The sequence below is a fragment of the Magnolia sinica genome, chromosome 13 (genome assembly GCF_029962835.1).
Source record: "Magnolia sinica isolate HGM2019 chromosome 13, MsV1, whole genome shotgun sequence".
Taxonomy (NCBI): domain Eukaryota; kingdom Viridiplantae; phylum Streptophyta; class Magnoliopsida; order Magnoliales; family Magnoliaceae; genus Magnolia; species Magnolia sinica.
Genome location: NC_080585.1, coordinates 1167213 through 1186003, shown reverse-complemented (window position 1 = coordinate 1186003; position 18791 = coordinate 1167213). Strand labels below are relative to the sequence as shown.

The window sequence follows — 18791 nt, the reverse complement described above, 5'->3', positions numbered from 1 at the left end:
CAGTTCAGACCTAATAAACATGGAACGTTATTTGAACGGTCCAAAACTTGGCATTAAATGTACTAGACGGAAAACATGGCCCACCATCAACACAGCATACCGGGCCCACTACCAGAGGCCCAGAAGAGAGTAGGAATAAGTCCCGTTTGCGGGTACTGTGGTCGGACCCGAGTGCATGTAGTCGGGTCCAAAAACCCGAAATCTATTAAGGTTGTTTTCGACCTAATAGCTGCTGTATACGACCGAGCAGCTGCCGTCTTCGATCGACTGAGGCCAGCAGCGAAGGAGAGTGCGAGAAAAAAAATCTCCCTTCCTGAGATGAATCTCCAGCCAGACGAAAATCTCTGCGCCTCCATCATCTCCGACGCCGACGACCATGAAATCTTCCTCGAATCCGTATGAGGAGTTCGTCAACACGATGATGATGGTTGCTAGCAGACGGTGTGGCAATCATCAGGATTTATCGGCCATGAATGGAGGTGGTGGGTTTTGATCCAGTTGAATCGAGGGTTATAGACAGCATCCGTGAGATAATCCAAGTATCCATGGTTGTCTTCCACAAACCGCTGGTAAGGGTATCGAAAAACTTCAACTCGGGATTTCAGAATTCCTAACTGCTGGTTCTGGATGCTGAATCCGTAATCAGATTACTTGATTCAGGGATTTCAAAATCCCTAATCACCACCTGGATTTGGGGATTAGAATCCGAAATCCCTAATCGAGTGGATTTAGGGATCTGGGTTCAGAAAATCCCTGATCAGAATCTGGAATATGGGTTGGGGATCTGAAATTCCCCGTAGCTGTTTTGGGAATTGAAATCCCTAATTTGGATTTGAGATTCGAATCTGAAATCCATAATATGGATTTCTGGATTTGGGGTTTAGTACTGAAATCCCCAAATTAACTAGATTTGGGTTTCGAATAATCCCTAATTAATGTCTAGATTTGGGATTTGAATTCGAATCCCCTAATTATGGTATTGAGGATGAAAATCCCTAATCGGATTCGAAAATCCAAATCCCAATTTAGCTGATTTGGGAATTCGAAATCAGATCTGGAATTAGAATCCCTAGAGGATGAATCTGATTGTGAAATAGATAATCTGATCATCCATGCCTTTGCATAGAAGCTCTGATGCCAACTGTGGGACTTAAACTATATGCGGAATGGCCCACGGATTTGTCTGTGCAAGGGACATGGCGATCAGGGGTCGGATAGCTTACCTAGCTGTGACGCCGCCATGGAAGCCGGATAAGAATACCAGAATATCTGTAGAGCTTAGGATCTTCCTCTCCTTCACACCCTTTCTGCAAATCAGCAGATGGGACTCGAATTTCTGATGTGGTGTAGGATTGGGGACCCAGCTCTCTTTTATAGAGTCTGTGGAGAGGGAGTTTGAAACCCATCACAACTCTCTCTCCCATGCTCCAAATTGTAGCATCCTAGTTCAACTCAAACTGCTGTCTGCGTAAGACAGCTATAGCATTCCAGCCCTAGTACGCAGAGCTGCGCAGATAGACTGCGCAGCGCATCACCTGAAGTGGATACCTCTGGTCTACTCAATCATCCAGTCCAACTGTATGATAATCCAAACCGTTGATCAGTGAGGCCCACTAAATAGAGTTCTTACATGGTATGGATCTAACCACATATACACCAATGGCCCATTTCGACCTTCTATGCCAAGTGATACCAACACTTGCACAAAAATTTAATATTCATTTATTAAACACTTCTAGATCTGACTAATGTGGCCCAACTGATGGTCAGATTGATCTAAAAATTGTGGCCCATCTGATGGTTACATTGATCTGAAAATTAGAGCCCTTATATATTTTGGCCTTAGGGATCATATGATCCATATAGATCTATCTTAACATAATCAGATTCTATCTATTTAATTTATTTATAAAATATTACTAATCAGATCTGAAATCATAAAAGTATTATTTTATTAAAATTGTCTCTACATACTTATACAATGATTATGTGGATGATCCACACCATCCATTGTATATATCAAGAAGAAATTAACGACATAATAAAAATTAAAAAGATCTAACGATTAGAACTTCCCTAATCGAGCCTTCTTAGAATCTCCTCTCCATTTTTCTGCAAGCTTCCTATTTTTTTTGTTAAGCAGAAACCTGTAATTTTAAAGAAACTTCTGTTAATAAGATACGATGAGCACATTCTCTCTTATTTTAAATTTGAAATTTTTTATGATATTTGGTAAAAAAAATTATTATTACTACTTCAAAAATTGATCCAACCTATCTTTTAAGTAAGAATTTTTTATTTTTTTATTTAAAAATAAAATCTTCAAATATTTATTTTAAAATTTTTAATACACAAAAATTTAAAGTGGTTACAGCACTCATAAAAGAGGGTTCAATGAGAAGCATTTTAAACCTTACGACAGTCCTATGGCCAATTACACAGGTTCAAACGTTCATCGCTGCCCGCTTCACAAACGGTAAAGAAATGACGTCCATTTTCGCAAATCATATAAGATTCTCAATTCCTACAAGTGGGCCCATGGTTCAACGATCCATAATGTTGGTGTTTTGTATGCCACTTTATGGATTTGATGATATCTTAAATCTCTTTAATCGGACAATCTTAACCTTTTAATTGTGGCTGGTAAATATATTACCCCGCTATAAAGGGGAACGGATTGGCTACTCCCCCGAGCTGGTGGTTGGTGCTCTGTGGGCCTCACCATGCCATATGTGCTTCATCCATTCCGATCATTCATTTTTACAGATAATTTTCGATTCTACATAGAAAATGATAAGAATATAAATCTCAGGTCGACCACACCATACGATAACAATAGCGATTGGATATCCACCATTAAAATCCTCCCAAGGCACACTGTACCTTTTATTTGACATCCAATATGTTGATTAGGTCATACAGACCCAGATGAAGGGAAAAAACAAATATCAGCTTGATCCAAAACTTTTATTGCCCCCAAAAAGTTTTTATGGTCTAAATTCATTCAACACTGTTTTCTGTAACGTGGTCTACCTGAGATTGGGATATACCTCATTTTTTTCCCTCATGCAATAAAATGATCTAGAAAAATAGATGGACGGCATGGATGAAACACATACATCATGGTGGGGTCCACAGAGTACCGACCAGCAGCCATTGGCAGGTGGCAGGGGGAGTAGCCAATCCGTTTCCGCTAGAAAGCCCATCTCAGCGCATGAAAAAAACAAGGTTTGGCCATAAAAGCAGCTAGGCGTCAAACGCCTTCTGGAAGTTGCTTCCCGTCGCAATTTAAAACCTGGGTAGACCGTGTGAAACGAGGGATTGCGTATCATGTGCTTCTTCTGTAACCAGAGCCCAACCCAGGTTAGACTCTAACCAAAGTTAGGAAAACGCTGTTTTCATTGCTATATCCAAAGTCCAAACCCAATCAAACAAGAGATATACTTTGGTATTTTAACGGAGTGTGATGGAAGAGACGCAGGCAGTTGGAAATTACCGAGGAATTGCAAACTAATTCAAAATAAACTGTCCAAATTATGGAAACCAGTTTAGATATTTCAGGAAAAAGAAAGAAAACTTGCTTGATATTCTAAATATTAGATTGCTGGGCATTTATTGGACGGTTAAAAATGGAAAAGTCAAGCGGGCTTGCTTTAAGGAGTAAGTGTTCCCGAATCAGAAGTTAGGATCGTTCGATTTCACAATTCAGGTTAAGGAGGGTGAGTTCCACAATTTATCCAGTTTGATTTGGGTCAGTGGATGTTACGTTTAGAATTTGTAAGTGCCTGCGTATCAAGTATCATACGCAGCCGGAGTATCAAATAACTCCACATCAAACACGCAAGAGGAAAACGCACCGACGACTCCTCTTTCAGCTGGGAAAAGCCACCATTTTCATATCCCTTTCTCAGATCGTCGATTTCTTCCATCTCATCTCTCTTTTCTAATGGCGTCTTTCACGTCCGTAAACCATCATTCGTCTCTATCTGGAGATCCGAAGCTTTCGTCTGCTTTTTCCCGAAGATCTGCTCTTTATTCTGAGATCCCAGCCGTTCGTCTTCCAACCGGCAAGAAAAGGGCCCCTTTGAAGACGATGGCCGTCGCGAAATTCAAAGGGACGCAGATGAGGGAGAAGCATCTGACGGAGATGATAGAGAAGAAGATTCTGGAAGCGAAGGAGGTCTGCGAAGGGAACCAGGGCTCCGATGAGTGCAAGGTCGCTTGGGACGAGGTCGAGGAAGTCAGCTGTGCAAAAGCTGATCTTCGAAAGAAGATGGAGAAGAAAGATCCGCTGGAGTCGTTCTGCGAGGAGAATCCGGAGACGGACGAGTGTCGGATCTACGAGGATTAATACATCTCAGCCGTTGATTCTCCCCAAGGTCCGGTTCTTTCTTTTTCTTTTTCCCTAACGGGCTGTAAATCTGCGCGTTGGTTTATGCGTGCTGCTGCTGTGTGTTGGCTGTTTTCTTATTACCCCAGACGTTTAGTAGGAATCCTGAAATGGGCCACGGAAGATGGAGAGATCTTGGCCATTGATTTCTCGTGTAGACAACTAAATATTATATTCGTTCTTCTGTGCTTGATTAATTAGTTAATAATAAAGATTATCCGTTGTTGTGTACCAGATGGATTGAAGACTCGGACAAGTCGCAGTCGACTTGAGGGAGTTGGGCTGATTAATCCCCGACCTGGCCGAGTCATGGCTCGACTCGTGACCGTTCGAGTCGCCGAGTCTTATATGTTCTGTACTCGGTAGTTTTTTACTAGTTCAGGTCACGGGATCGAAACAGCTGTTATGGAAAAAATAACCTGTAACTGCCATTAATGGCCTGTTATGCCACCCTGTAAAGGTCTGTTACGTGGCAGATATAGGTTTTTTGGAATTTTTTTTCGATGTCATGGGACAGATACAGGTTTTTCGGTTTTTTTATTTTTTATTTTTTATTTTCTCAATAAAAAAGACTGTAACTGCTGTTATGACTGTATCTTAAAGGTAACAGTGGTGGCCATTATGGCCACCATTACTGTTACGGAATACCTTGGTCATTCTTGCTTGATATATTTGTGGTAAATTTATGGAAGTTTCTGGTCACAGACCGGAAAAGTTAATACATTGCTATTGCTGGACACTGTCACTTTTTGGAGAGTCCTTGTGTAAAATCGAGCACTGGCAGCTATAGTGCAGTGAGAGTATGAGAAATGCTAATTGCACTCTCTTGAGTGCTCTATGAAAGTGCATTCAGCTTCAAGGAGCGACTTACATGCTCTGGGCAGCTCTTTAGGGAGCAGATTGGGTGAGGCGCTTATGTGGTGAGATTTGATTGGGCCATGTAAAGTATGTTTGAAAGTGGTTGGGTTGAGTACGTACTTGGCTGATGGCACATGTGGCTGGACCAATCAAATCTTGCTGCATTAGGGCTCCCAGCTCTTTAAGGAATCCTCTGACTGTTTAGATTCCATACATCAGGAATCTGGAAAGTATGGGGCACGGATTGGGTACTGGCCTTGCCTGTACTGTACTTTCTCTGCCCCTGACATGGCGGGATTTGATTGGATGGCAGGCTTCTGTTAGAGATGAGGCCCAGTCAAGTATGTACTCAACAAAACAACTTTCATTTATGCTTTGCGTGGGCCTCCTCTTCGGTAGTGGCTTGCCGCCGTCCAATCAAATCCTGCCACATTAGGGATGGAGGGAGCTCGGTTCAGGCAGGGGCAGTAACCAATCCATGCTCAAAAGTATGATTGGGAAGCAGGCCATGCATGTAAATAACTTGGAACAACATCATCATCCGAGGCTGCTCTCAATTAATCAAGGCAGGTGTAAGTAACAAATCCTGTTCCACTCTGCCTAGGACTCTTATCATCAGTTAGACCCTAGCTCGTTGAATGTTTTCTTATTATCTCTGCCTGCGTTCTTTCGCTCTTTGTACCTTGCACTATGCACATTTATAGCATTTGACCTGGATACTGGTGTAGTTTTTGGCCTTCGATGCACATGACCAGACTGTCTAGGTCCACTTTCCCTCATCTTATACCTATTGGGGCTATTGGTAAGTTCCCTTGAATGTATTCATTTCTAATTTTCTGTTAATGTATTCATTTCTAATTTTATCATTCCTTGTCCAATTATTCATATAGCTTAATTTCCTCATTTCAGCTAAAGCCTTTCTATGAATGTGTTGTTCCTTGTTCACCAACATTCGGTCACAAAGAGCGTGGCTTATCGTTTAGCTGTCCTATAGAATCCCCCCCTCAATTTGATTGTTTTGTGGAGATAATGCAATTCTCTAGAAACATGTTCCACTTCATCCACCCAACTCTAATTCTAAATACCATCCTTAATCTCTCTGTTCTCATGAATTATTGATGTGGTCATTTAGGGATACTTCTTGACCATCAATCTTAACCAATCCCTCAATTGTTACTAGAATTGCATATCATGTATATTGCTTTTGTCCTGCGAATTTTAACACCTTTAGATTTTAAAGCATCCTTCCATAGTTTTACATTTACCACCTTCCCTGTGTCATCAATCAAACTACCTTTACAATTACTTCCTCGTCTCATCTATCAGAACTATGTCATTTGCAAATAACATACACCATGAGATCTCATGTCTATGTAACTCATCCATAACCACTGCATAGTTCTACTGTAATTGAAAACTCACATTTCTCTTGTTAGTGGTCTCAAATTAGTTACCTCTCTCTCTCATAACAATTTATCCTTTTGAGACTCCTTACTTTCCTAAAATCCACCAGTTTTATCCTATTCTATGCTTCCTCAAGTCAATAAGGACCATGTGGAGATTTCCTTGCACATAACTTCTCTACCAACTATCGAGAAAATAGCCTTAATGGTTGACCTCACTGGCACAAATCTGAATTGATTTTCTTATACATTCATTTGATGCCTTGGTTTTTGCTCAATCAGTCTCTCAAATTTTCACGATATGACTTGTAAGTTCAACCCCTCTGGTAGCTATTGTAAACTCGACTTGTAAATAGGTACCTCAATAGTCATACTCCATCCGGCTGGCGTTTTCTTCGTTTTTACAATCCTGTTGAATAACTTAGTCAACTGAGATAAGCCAATCTTCCCTCATGCACTTCCAGACTTCTACTGGTATTACCATATGGCCCTAAGGCCATTCTTCTCTTAAACATTTTCTCATGAATTTGACTCATTTGTCAATGTACTGTAGTTGTTGATTTGTTTTATAAGATATGGTCTATCCGATGATGTAGGCTTGCTTCTCTCTCTTTTATTGTCATTTATTTTTATAAAGATAACAAGATGAGGAATATAATTCTACCAAATGTATGCTCATGGTGCTGCCAAGATAAGGAATCGGAGGATCATCTCTTTATTCACTGTTCATTTGCACAGGGGGTTTTGGATAGCTTGGAATTGTATGGGTTTTGCTGAGGTCCATTGATCAATTTTTATTTTTTTTTATTTTTTTGGTTTGGCATGGTGGTGGTATAGGTAAAGTCGGGAAGAAAGTTTGGCATCTCTATATATTAGCCGGAATTTGGTTTCTTTGGTTAGAAAGGAATAATAGATGTTTCAAAAATTGTAAAGGGCAAGTATTGGAGGTTTTTAATAGGGTTAAATTGCATGTTGTGGAATGGGTGATTGCATCAAAGGCTATTCGCTTCTTCCCTGACAGCTAGATGGATCTGTAATTATTCTTTTTCTTTTGTCTTTTGTAATTCTTTAGGCTGCGGCCTTTCTTTAATAAAGTTATTGCTGTTCAATTTTTTATTCTTATTGTAAAGATAACAATTTTTATTAAAGAAGAATAAATGGATACAGGAACACAAAGGAGAGTTTTCAATGCAAATGGAGGACTTATGATCTTCTCCCTTAGCTGAAGCATCCGCCATGGCATTTGCCTCTTCCAACATGAGCAGATCACAAGTTTAGCTTAAATCAAGATGACAAACATGATAAAATGTGAAGGTGAATTTCCACCGTCTATCTTGGTTTTTCTGAACCCATGAGATGACATTCAACCAGTTCTCTCTTTAGTGATAATAATTGGACCAGAGAGCTTTTATGTGAACAACCACAGAGCTCTCAAAAACATTGCCTCGGCTCATTCTTCCACACTCCCAAACTGTCTTTCTGGACCCAAAAAAATAATGATAATCCAAAACTCAGGTGGACCAAAACATAGGAAACAATCGGGATGGAACGCCCACCATTCTATGGGGCCAACAGTGGTGTTTACATGCCATCTAATCCTATCATCTGATGAGGCAATGAAAGAAATACCAAAGAATCAACAGTATTTCAAAAATCAGGTGGGCCTTACCCCATGAACTTGGAATTTTTAGTTACAACTTTTTGGTGTTAAAAAAAAAAAGTATAACCTTTTAGGATAGGCCCACCTGAGTGTTGAATCACATTTTTTGTGGTTACCATCTTTGTTCACCACTTGCATGGGGCAGTGTTAAGCATGATTGTGGATCCTTGCAGTGAGCAGTTCATGGTTTCCATCCTGATTTTGGAACTTTGGAACTGCTATTTTACTTTACCCGTTCAATTGATGGTTAGGATTGCTTAATCATTGTGATTTTCAGGACATGATCCCTTCACAAAGCGTAATTTACAGTTTTCAAAATAGACTACTGTAATGGGAACCTTTCCCCAGTTTGAATTAGTCCGGTGGGGCGTGCAGGGCATTGGGACTGAGTAGCATTCAGCCAATTTTACCCCTGCAATTAGTCAAGAGAGGGCATAGACCTTTTTATTTTAAAAGCCACGTCAATCATCAGATGTGCCCCTAGATGTTAGGCTTTCTGGCAAAATAAAAAAATAAAAAAGAAAAAAAAGAAAAAAGAAAAAAAGAAGAAGATAGGAACATAGCATAGCATTCGCAGAGACATGGGAAGAGATCTTCCTAAGCAAGTTCCCATGAATGCACAGGAAAGAAAAATCTTTAAAACATGAACTAGGAATAGATAAATTTTACAAAATACATATCATGTTGAAGTTGGTGTCTTGAATCTATGCTGGAAAAGGGCATTTCGATCAATCAACTATCTGGTTGAATTGATCAATAATATCCTGAATATATAAGTTGGTTCACTAGACAGTTTTTGGTAATTTCGATCGATTGACTATTTAGGTTTGATTGATCGGGAAAATTCAAAAAAAATAATATAACTCTTTGGACATTTTTGAGTATGTTCAATTGATGTAAATTTGTATATGTTTTGTGATTGCTTTGTTAGCATTTATCTTTCATTTGTGTTATTCAAATTCGGAATTTAGTTCCGTAGTTCTCAACATATGATGCCTTTAAATAGGCAATGCATGCCCAAAACCTTATTGAAACCAAATGGTACAATTTTTATTAAAATAATTTTCTTTTCTAAAAATAGTTAAAATTGTATGGATCTTAATATTAAAATCCAAAAATAAATATATTGATATAAACAATAATGCTGGAAGTCTTAAAACATGTAAAAAAGAAAAAGAAAAAGAGAGAACAACTGCAAAATCAGTTGAAGGCAATTGTCTATTAGAGTAGTTATCCCGTATAGACGTTTTAAACCATATATTATGGGTAATAATAGGAGATTGAAGTGAAAAGTTATACCCATTGAAGCACGTACTGCATCTTAAGCCATTTAGGCAATTGTCTAAAAAATGCTTTGCTGCCCGTTCTAAAGCCACAACAAGAGACAAATCATGGAATTTTTCCCAAAGCTCCGCGGGGCTCTACTTGAGCCGATTCCGATTTGGTAGTGACCTCCTTATCTCTACTGCTCAATGCTGGAAAAGCTATGAGCCCCACCACGATGTATGTGTTTTATCGATGCTGTCCATCCATTTTCAGTGCTCATTTTAGGGCATGATCCCAAAAATGAGGCTGATCCAAATCTCATATGGACCACACCATATGAAAGAGTAGTGATTGAATGCAAACCATTAAAAAGTTCTTGGGGCCCCAAAAGTTTAGGATCAAGCTGATACTTGTGTTTTCCCTTCATCAGGTCTTACCTAAACAACAGGTCCACCGTTTCCTGTGGTGTAGTCCACATGAGACTTAAATGTGCCTCATTTTTAGGCTCCTGCCCTAAAATGAGCTGGAAAAATGGATGGACGGAGTGGATAAGAGTTACATTGGTGGGCCTACAGCACCGACCAGCTGCCGAGTCCGAGCCTGCGTGCATGCCGTGTGACCGTTCATTGGGCGGTGCGCCTGTCTCACAAGGATAAGGGACACACAGGACGCCGATTGAGTACTGCGGCTACTGCCCCCGGAAGCGGATTGCGTAGTAAGCAACTCTGTGAGGTCCACCATGATTTATGTAGTTTATCCGCTCCGTCCATCCATTTTACAGATACCACAGGAAACAGTTGAATTGAACATATACAGTTGAAAAATTCTTGGGGGCCATAGAAGTTCTAGATCAAGCTTATATTGATGTTTTCCCTTCATCCATGTCCGTAAGATCTTATGAACAGGATGGATGACAAATAAACATCACTGTAGGGCTAGAAATATCAACGGTGGAAATCATTATCCCCCTGTTTACAGTTGTATGATTCACTTGATCTTTGGATATGCTTTAATTTTGAGCTCAACCCCTTAAATTAGATGGAAAAACGGATGGAGGGCGTGGATAGACCACAAACATTTAAGGTGGGGCCAACTGAGTTTACTCAGTAGTCAGTACGCAATCCGATTTCACCTCCCCCGCCTGTCCAGATTTTGGTGGAGGTCTGTGGGCCCCACCATGATGTATGGACACCGTCCATTCATTTGGTGTGATCATTTTATTTTATGAGCTAAAAAATGAGACAGATCTAGAGATTAAGTATACCACACTACATAAAGCAGTGGGAACAATGATTTCTACAGTTAAAACCTTTCATGAAGAGAAAAACAAACATTAGATTGATCCAAAATTTCTGTTCAATCTCCACTGCTTTCTGTGATGTGGTCTGTTGAGATTTGAATCTGCCTAAGTTTTGGCCCGTGCTTGGAAATGATATCCTAAAATGGACAGAAGGTGTGAATATAACACATATATGATTGTGGGGTCTACAGAAACTTGGTGACATTAACACACCATGGGAGGTTGGTGGTGTGTGTCACACGCAGGGGCGTGAGTGCCTGCTATGTTGGATAGGTGAGACCCAAGTTTCATGGATTACCGTGGGGCCCATCTTGATGTATGTATTATGTATACTGGTGATGTCAAAATTTGGGTCACCCTCCACCGAGCCTTGAGTGCTCAGAGCGAACCCTGGTTTTGCACAGAACAGCAGACAAAGGAGACCCTGGCTCAAGCAGGGGACCCTCCGATGCCAAAGTCAGGATAGGAAAATTGGGTCCAAGTTGAGTAGAGTAGAATGAGGGTGCGAGATCTTGTGTACCTGTTTCTGTAGAAATGATCTGTATTTATACTTGAGGGTCGCACTGAACGTGCCCGATAATCTCTGCACGGTCTTCGCCACTACGCGAGAGCTTCGTGTGTGTGGTCATTGGCAGTTACCCGGAGATCGTGCGTTGGACATTATTCTAGTCATGCATTACTGGGGTTGTGCATTAATGATGTTGCCGACTGAGTTCCCATCCGAGCTGACCTCATGGCTCAGACCTTGCTCCACAATTCGAGCCCACAAATGAACAAGTAGAGGGGCTCGGCTCGGGGAAAACAGTGGACGGGTAGATAACACTCTTTTGCATTCCGAGTCAACATAATCAGGTTAGAGACAATGTTATTGCTCCGAGATCTTGCTTGTAGGATGTGCGATGACTCCTTCCAAGTCTCGGGTTAGTTTCGTAGCTTCGCTGAAGCCCTCAGGTCAGACACTCACCTTAGATCGCATACTCATCAATCTGAGGCCTCGCTCATTGATGCCAAAGTTGTCCTTAATGCAGCTCGGTTTGAATTCACATATAACATATATTGTTAGCTTGAGTCACCAGAAATGACGCGGACCAATGAGAACTGAATGCACTGGAGTTTCCTGTGCAATTATAATTTATATTACTTGAGTTTGAATTGGGTCGGGCAACCTAAGACCTCAACCCGGGCTGACCCAAGTTTTTTCAGGTTGGTGTTTATATAGCCTCGAATAGCCCAATCCGATATGGAGGCCCGGTTGAACCCGCCCGACTTTCAGCCCTACACGATAGCTTTTAGCCTTGGAACTTCCCGCGACACCCATTTTGTCGATTTCTTTCTGGCGTGTACACCTATGTTAGGATTGAGCGGGAGCGGGTTAAATGCTTCCCGGCCTCACCCAAGACAGTGGGACACTTACCATGGAGCCCACTTTGATGTATGTATTTATATCCACAGTGTTCATCCGTTTTTCCAGATCATTTTAAGTCATGACCCCAAAAATTAAACAGTTCATAATCCTAGGTGGACCATACTTATAGAAAATAGTGGTAATTGAATGCCCCACCATTAAAAAATTCCTACGGCCCATCGTAATGTTTTCTAATGTTTATTTTCCATCCAACCTGTTGATAGGGTCACACGAACCTGGATGAAGGAAAGAAACCAGTATCATCTTCTTACAAAACTTTCGCATCCCACAGTATGTATTTAATGATCAATCACCACTATTTTCTAATGATATGGTCCACTTAAGATCTCGATCTGTTTCATTTTTTTAGCCCTTTATATAAAATGATCTGCCAAAACGGATGGACGGCGTGGATATAGAATAAATACATCAAGGTCGGCCCCACGTAAGGGCCGCACCTAATCCGCTCCCTGATGGTGCAGGCAACAACACCTGCCCCTGCGGAACTCCGCATGCAAATGCCAGCCCAACAAAAACCGAAGAGTACAAACCTTTCACACTCAATCACATAAGAAAATTCAACTCTCTTAGGTCCCATCGTCTCTCTATCTCTTTTCACGTAAACACCTATGCATGAAATGCCAAACGCGTAACCTTCGGGTAACGGAATCCACTGTAACCCTTAGCCCTGTGGGGCCCACTGCGATGACATCCACTCCGTCTATCATTTTTTTCAGCACATGTTAGAACGGGTGCCCAAAAATTAGGTAGATCCTATACTCAAGAGAGCCACAATATGTGAAACAGCAAGGATTAGACGGCCACCAGCAAAACATTCCTGGACCCCACCGTGGTGTGTGCATGAAATCCAATCCGTTCACGAGGTAATTAATTCTTTAATGGAAAACAAAAATATCAGCTAGATCCAAAACTTCCGTGTGGGTCCGAAAGTTTTCGATGGTGAGTTGTAATGCGAGCATTCAACTCTTACTCTTTCTTGTGGTGTGGCCCACCTAAGTTTTGGGTCTATCTAATTTTTGGGTCCAAGATCCATAATGAGCTGAGGAAACCAATGTACTGAGTAGATGGCACATGGATATCATGGTGGGCCTCACATAACTTAGAGTTACATGGGATTCCTCTAACCTGTTAGAGATAAATAAAAAACAAAAATATCAGCTCGATCCAAAACTTCTGTGGGCCAGAAAGTTTTCATGGCATTCAATCGTCACTCTTTCTTGTGGAGTGGCCCACCTGAGTCCTGGGTCTGCCTGATTTTTGGATCGATAACCATCATGAGCTGAAGAAACAGATGGACAGAATGGATGACACATGGACATTGTGGTGGGCCTCACAAAGCTTAGAATTACATAGGAGGATTCCTCTAACATGGGGTTAGAGATAATTCCCCTTAGATGCCGACCTGATACTTCCTAAGAATTCCCACACCACCTTTGACATTCATCTCTTCTTTTTATATATATACACACACGCGCCTGGAGCGTGCTCGACACCAGAAAGCCACACTCCCACCCCCACTTTTTTTAATGACAACCCCATCTTCCCCACCAGCATGTGCCGAGCACAAGCTCTCGTTGCCACCGCCCGAAGCCGACGAGAAGAATCAGCAGGTACAGAGAGCCGAGAACGTGCAGCGAGCCCAGTGGCTCCGCGCCGCTATCCTTGGAGCCAGCGATGGGTTGCTTTCCACAACCGCTTTGATGATCGGCGTGGGGGCGGCTAAAGATGACCATTGGTCTATGATCCTCTCCGGCTTCGCTGGTACCGTTGCTGGCTCCTGCAGCATGGCGGTTGGGGAATTTGTGTCGGTGTCGATGCAGAGAGATATCGAGAAGGCAGGCCGCAGGCGGAATTTCAAGAGCGAGAAATCTGGGTCGCTGCCTTCTGTTACACAAGAAATGAGCTGCAGTGGTGCACCGAGAGAGCTGCCGGAGAGCCCGTCTCCGGCTGGGACGCCTGCCCTGACGTCTTACGAGCGGTCGCCGATGCTGAGGGGGATCCCAGAGGATGTGAATGCCGAGAAAAAAGAAGCGAAGGTTGATGACGATGAAGGTGAGATTCTGCCGAATCCGTTCATGGCTGCCGTGGCGTCGAGTCTGTCGTTCGTGATGGGGTCGCTCGTGCCACTTGCGACGGCCTTGCTACTGAGGAACAGCAAGATCAGGGCCGTGATGATCGCTGTTGTAGCGTCTATCTCTCTGGCGCTCTTCGGGGGAGTCGGGGCCTACCTTGGTGGGTCCCCCATACTGGTCTCGGCGATAAGAGTGCTGATCGGAGGGTGTATATCTATGGGGATCGCCTACGGATTGATGAAGCGGTTCGATGATATATGATGGCTAATAATCCTACCGTGCATTTCCATGGGCTGAGATAGCCGTATCTTTTATGAGCAATACGACCGAAAGTATTTGTACCGGGGAAATATCCGAATATGTTATAAACTTTGCAATGCAACCAGTGTTTTAAATATCGATTATATTGGCTGATATATTTTATGATATATGTTGTATTTCACTTGTGCCATACGAAACATACAAGTAGTGAGATTCATCCTACATGTTTGATTCGGTGAGCATTCTTTTTTTATCATTTTTTAAAAAATTATAAATCATGTTAAATAAGTGTTAAATTGTTAAAAATTCATAATTTTTTATGTTTTGCATGAAAAATCATGAATTGAGAGCTTCGATTTAAGAATTGGAGGAGAAAATCCGAGTTGCAGAAAATTAAAAAAAAATCAAAATTGAATATATATGTAACCTAATATAGGGATTTCTCTTTTACTTTTGAATGTATTGTTTGTGTTTTCACCTATCTTTTTACATTTATAAATTACATTAATAGACTTTGAATATACTTGCTTTAATTCAATTAGACAACGCATAGATTAGAATTCCATACAAAGAAAACCTATTACGTGCACTTATTTTTTATTTTATTTTTGTAATGATTTGATTTGTAAGTGTGTATTGATGTCTTTTTTAATAACTACTAAAATTTCATTGAAACATTTGACCAATTTCCAATGCTTCCCCATGTTTGTAACAATAACGATACATTACGCAATACAACTGATATATCTCATGCGATAACTGATACGTATCCGTATCCCAAGGATGTAATATGTAACGTGATACCGATATTTTGAACACTGCTTGTAACCTGTCCGAATTGTAAAAAAGAGCTTTGCTAAGCCTGGATGCATGTGCAATAAATCTCATGGACATGTCAAACATCTGCCAGCATGGCACGCGATAGGTCCGATATCCAATCCGTCCATCATAATGGAATCACTATGTTGATGCCCTGGTTGTGGAATCAGGTTGATCCACTTGTCATGTGTGCCTTATTTTGCAAAATAATGTACGGCTATGAAAAACTTGGCTGAAGTTTTTTATTCCATCCACCGGTTTCCAATATTGGGGCCCACATGATTACTGGGCTAGATTTGATTCTTTGGGCCCAAAAATATCTAAAATGTCCGACCAGATTAAATATCGCACCTATGTGCCATGCAAGCATATGTGTGGCATGTACACTAGCTTTATGGCACGCGTGAGCGCTTGGGAAAGCTCTTGTGAAGAAATTGCTTCCAAATGTGATATAGGCCCCGCTGGCTGATAACGGGTAAGATGGACCATTGTTTTAAAACCTAAGGATTGTTAGGATGATTTTAAGTTTTAAACCAATTACTACGGAAATACGAGTTACAGGAAATGAGTTTCAAGTGTAAGTTGTTTAGATATAAGCAAAATTACCCCAAAGGATTTTAAATGGACCAAAAAATTAAGTGTGACATGTGGGTGTGTGCTTTTGAAAGCAAACTTGCGCTCTAATTCACTCGCTGTGTGGATGTGATGGGATTAATTTCAGTTGTATATCTGATGATTATAGGTTATTTTGGACATATATAATATACCTTAATTATATATGTTGCTGTCTTAATGTTATCATCATATGAGTTATTTTGTTTCTGTAATATGGCCAACAGGTGAAGCTGATGTAGAGCTGCCCCTTTTGATGGATATGCAAAAGCTAAAGAAAATGTGAGCAGTAGGAGAGGGTGTTTTGGCTAGATGTGGACCCTTCGATGCTTAAGTCAGGCTTGTAAAAGATGAATGTGAGGGAATGGATTAGGCTTAGGTGCATTACCTCTTTTTTGCACTCCATTTGGCTTACAATATGTAGCCCTATATAGGGCATAAGAGAAGGTTTTGGACTTCCGAATTCCACTTTTCTATGCTGGAAGGTCTTTGATTCCTGAATATGTCGGAGTGATCTTTGGTCGAGCTGGAATATGTCGGAGTGATATTCGGCCAAGCCAAAATATGTTGGATTGATTTTCAGCCGAGACTAAGCCAAATCCGTCTTTTCTGGATCTGGGGCGAGATTCGCTCTGGACCTCTCATACCACCTCTTGTCAACCTGGTCAACTAGGGATGTTGGGAAACTCGGTGCTTAGAGCCTGAGCTCCTCCCCCATAGGTTCCTTACTCGTGTTGTAGACATTTCTAGTAGGGTGAGTCCTGCCGATTAAGAGTAGAAGGCTGTTGGAGATGAGATCGTCGTCGAGCTTTCCCTCGAGCAAGCTACTGACAAGGAAGGAGCTGTTGAGACCGCCCCCTAGTAGGAGAGACCCCGTCCCCATAGGTTGACTACGCTAGGCCTAGATTTTGTAACCTTTGTAGTGTGCTTTTTATCTTGTAGCCGAATTTCTATTTAATGTGATGAAAGAATTTTATCTTCAATTTTGCCTCTATCTTTATTTTAATATGTTTGTGTTTGTGTGTATGCTTATTGGCCCCTCCCTACCCACTTCTTAGGTTGACTTGCTCGGGTTCAAAAGTGAGACCTTGGGGGTGAAGGATGGTAGAGGTTAGAACCCTTCAAAGTGTCCCCGGGGATATCTCTTTCCGAGCACTTAGGTTGGTATGGAATGTTCCTCCCTAGGCAATCTCCCTTTTGTTTGTTACCTGATCAGGATAATAAGCTTAGCTAGACGGTGCCTCCTTTGGCGTTTCCCTCTCATTCGCTTCCTTGTTTAGTCACTGAGTCTTTCACAGTTGGAAGGGTGTGCTTCCTCGGGCTCCACCCATTCCTCGGCTCTTTAAGCACTGTCTCGTCACTTGTAGACAATAGAATGGTTGTCGATGTAGAAAATATTGATTTATGAAAGGAAATTTATGAGTAACTAACACCTGAGGTGTTTTATCAAACTGATATGCCTAAAGAATTTTTAGAGCTCAAACTGATCAATCTCTATTGGTAGTAAATCCGAGTGGGGTAAAGCTTGTTCCTCTAAGTATTCTAGCCGGTATATTCTTGGTCAAGAAATACCAATGACTTTGTAAGATCATTTCCAACTTAGTCCTAAGGCTCTTAAGTCGGGCTCCTTCGTGCTCAGGGAGACCTTTCGAAATATTAAGTCTCACACCCTAAATCTTCACTGCCTCACTCTTGAGTTGTAGTGCTGAGCAACTCTCAGCTGCCAATAGGTGGCGACCTTCACTTGTGCATTGTCTCTGAGTTCTTTGAGTAAGTCAAGACTTCACAACATCTGTCCTTCATTCTCTTATGGTTGAATATCTCAGTTCAACATGAGGGCATCCCAATTTCTATTGAGACCAATGCCTCGGCATTGAAGGCCAGTGAGAGGGGTGTCTCCCTGGTAGTCATTCAAGCTGTGGTCCAAAATGCCCATAAGACATGGGGTAATTCTTCAACCCATGCTCCCTTAAATTTCTCGAGCTTAGTTCTGATGTGACTCTTGATGATTTTGTTGACTACTTCCACTTGGCATTGACTTGTGGGTGCCGAGGTGAGACAAATGAGTTTTGAATGTTGAGCTTCTCATACAATCTCGAAACCTGACGTTATCAAACTACTTACCATTGTCAGTGACAATGGTGTGGGGTATGCTGAATCTGCAAATGATGTTTTTTTCAAATGTAATTGGTTGTTTTCTATTTGGTGATCTGAGCCAAAGGCTTGGCTTCGACTCACTTTGTAAAATAGTTGACAACGATGATGACAAACTTAGTATGCCCCTTGCCGATGGGCAAGGGTCCGATGACATTGACTCCCCACTGTACGAAGGGTCAAGAGCCGCTCTTTATGGTCAGTTACTCGGGTAGTTGCCGCAGCACCACTATAAAGCATTGACACTTGTCACATTAACTTACAAACTGCCTTGCGTCTTTGTGCATGGTGGGCTAATAATATCCTTATATGATTGTTTTGTGTGTCAAGGCTCTTCCTCCTGAGTGCTTTCCATAGACACCATCATGGATTTCTCTCGGGACATAATTAGTCTCTTCTAATCGTAAGCACCTCAAGCAAAGTAATGAAAACCCGTTCTTGTATAAGACGTTTCCCAGTATTATGTACCAAACTAATCGATACCTAATTTTCCGCGCTTCTATATTATCTTCGGGCAGCTCACCCTGTTGTAGGTGGTGTACGATTGAGTCCATCCAGCTTGATGTGGGG

At 41.5% G+C, this 18791-nt stretch overlaps 2 protein-coding genes and 1 long non-coding RNA gene across 3 annotated transcripts; all 3 read left to right on the top strand.

The window, feature by feature from the left end:
* The first annotated feature begins 3862 nt into the window (after positions 1–3862).
* LOC131222331 (calvin cycle protein CP12-3, chloroplastic) lies at positions 3863–4621 on the top strand. Its single transcript, XM_058217356.1, has one exon. The coding sequence runs from the start codon at positions 3947–3949 to the stop codon at positions 4349–4351; it is 405 nt and encodes a 134-aa protein (XP_058073339.1). The 5' UTR covers positions 3863–3946; the 3' UTR covers positions 4352–4621.
* A 155-nt stretch (positions 4622–4776) lies between these two features.
* On the top strand, positions 4777–7767 carry LOC131222330 (uncharacterized). The gene is made up of 2 exons (XR_009159999.1): positions 4777–7062; positions 7248–7767. It is a non-coding gene; the product is annotated as an uncharacterized LOC131222330 (long non-coding RNA).
* A 6062-nt stretch (positions 7768–13829) lies between these two features.
* LOC131223949 (vacuolar iron transporter homolog 2-like) lies at positions 13830–14636 on the top strand. Its single transcript, XM_058219547.1, has one exon. It carries the CDS (start codon positions 13830–13832, stop codon positions 14634–14636), a length of 807 nt encoding a protein of 268 aa, XP_058075530.1.
* Positions 14637–18791: the final 4155 nt, after the last annotated feature.

Coding starts and splice junctions, on each gene's coding strand:
- LOC131222331 (XM_058217356.1), top strand. CDS start 3,947: ATGGCGTCTTTCACGTCCGTAAACCATCATTCGTCTCTATCTGGAGAT.
- LOC131223949 (XM_058219547.1), top strand. CDS start 13,830: ATGACAACCCCATCTTCCCCACCAGCATGTGCCGAGCACAAGCTCTCG.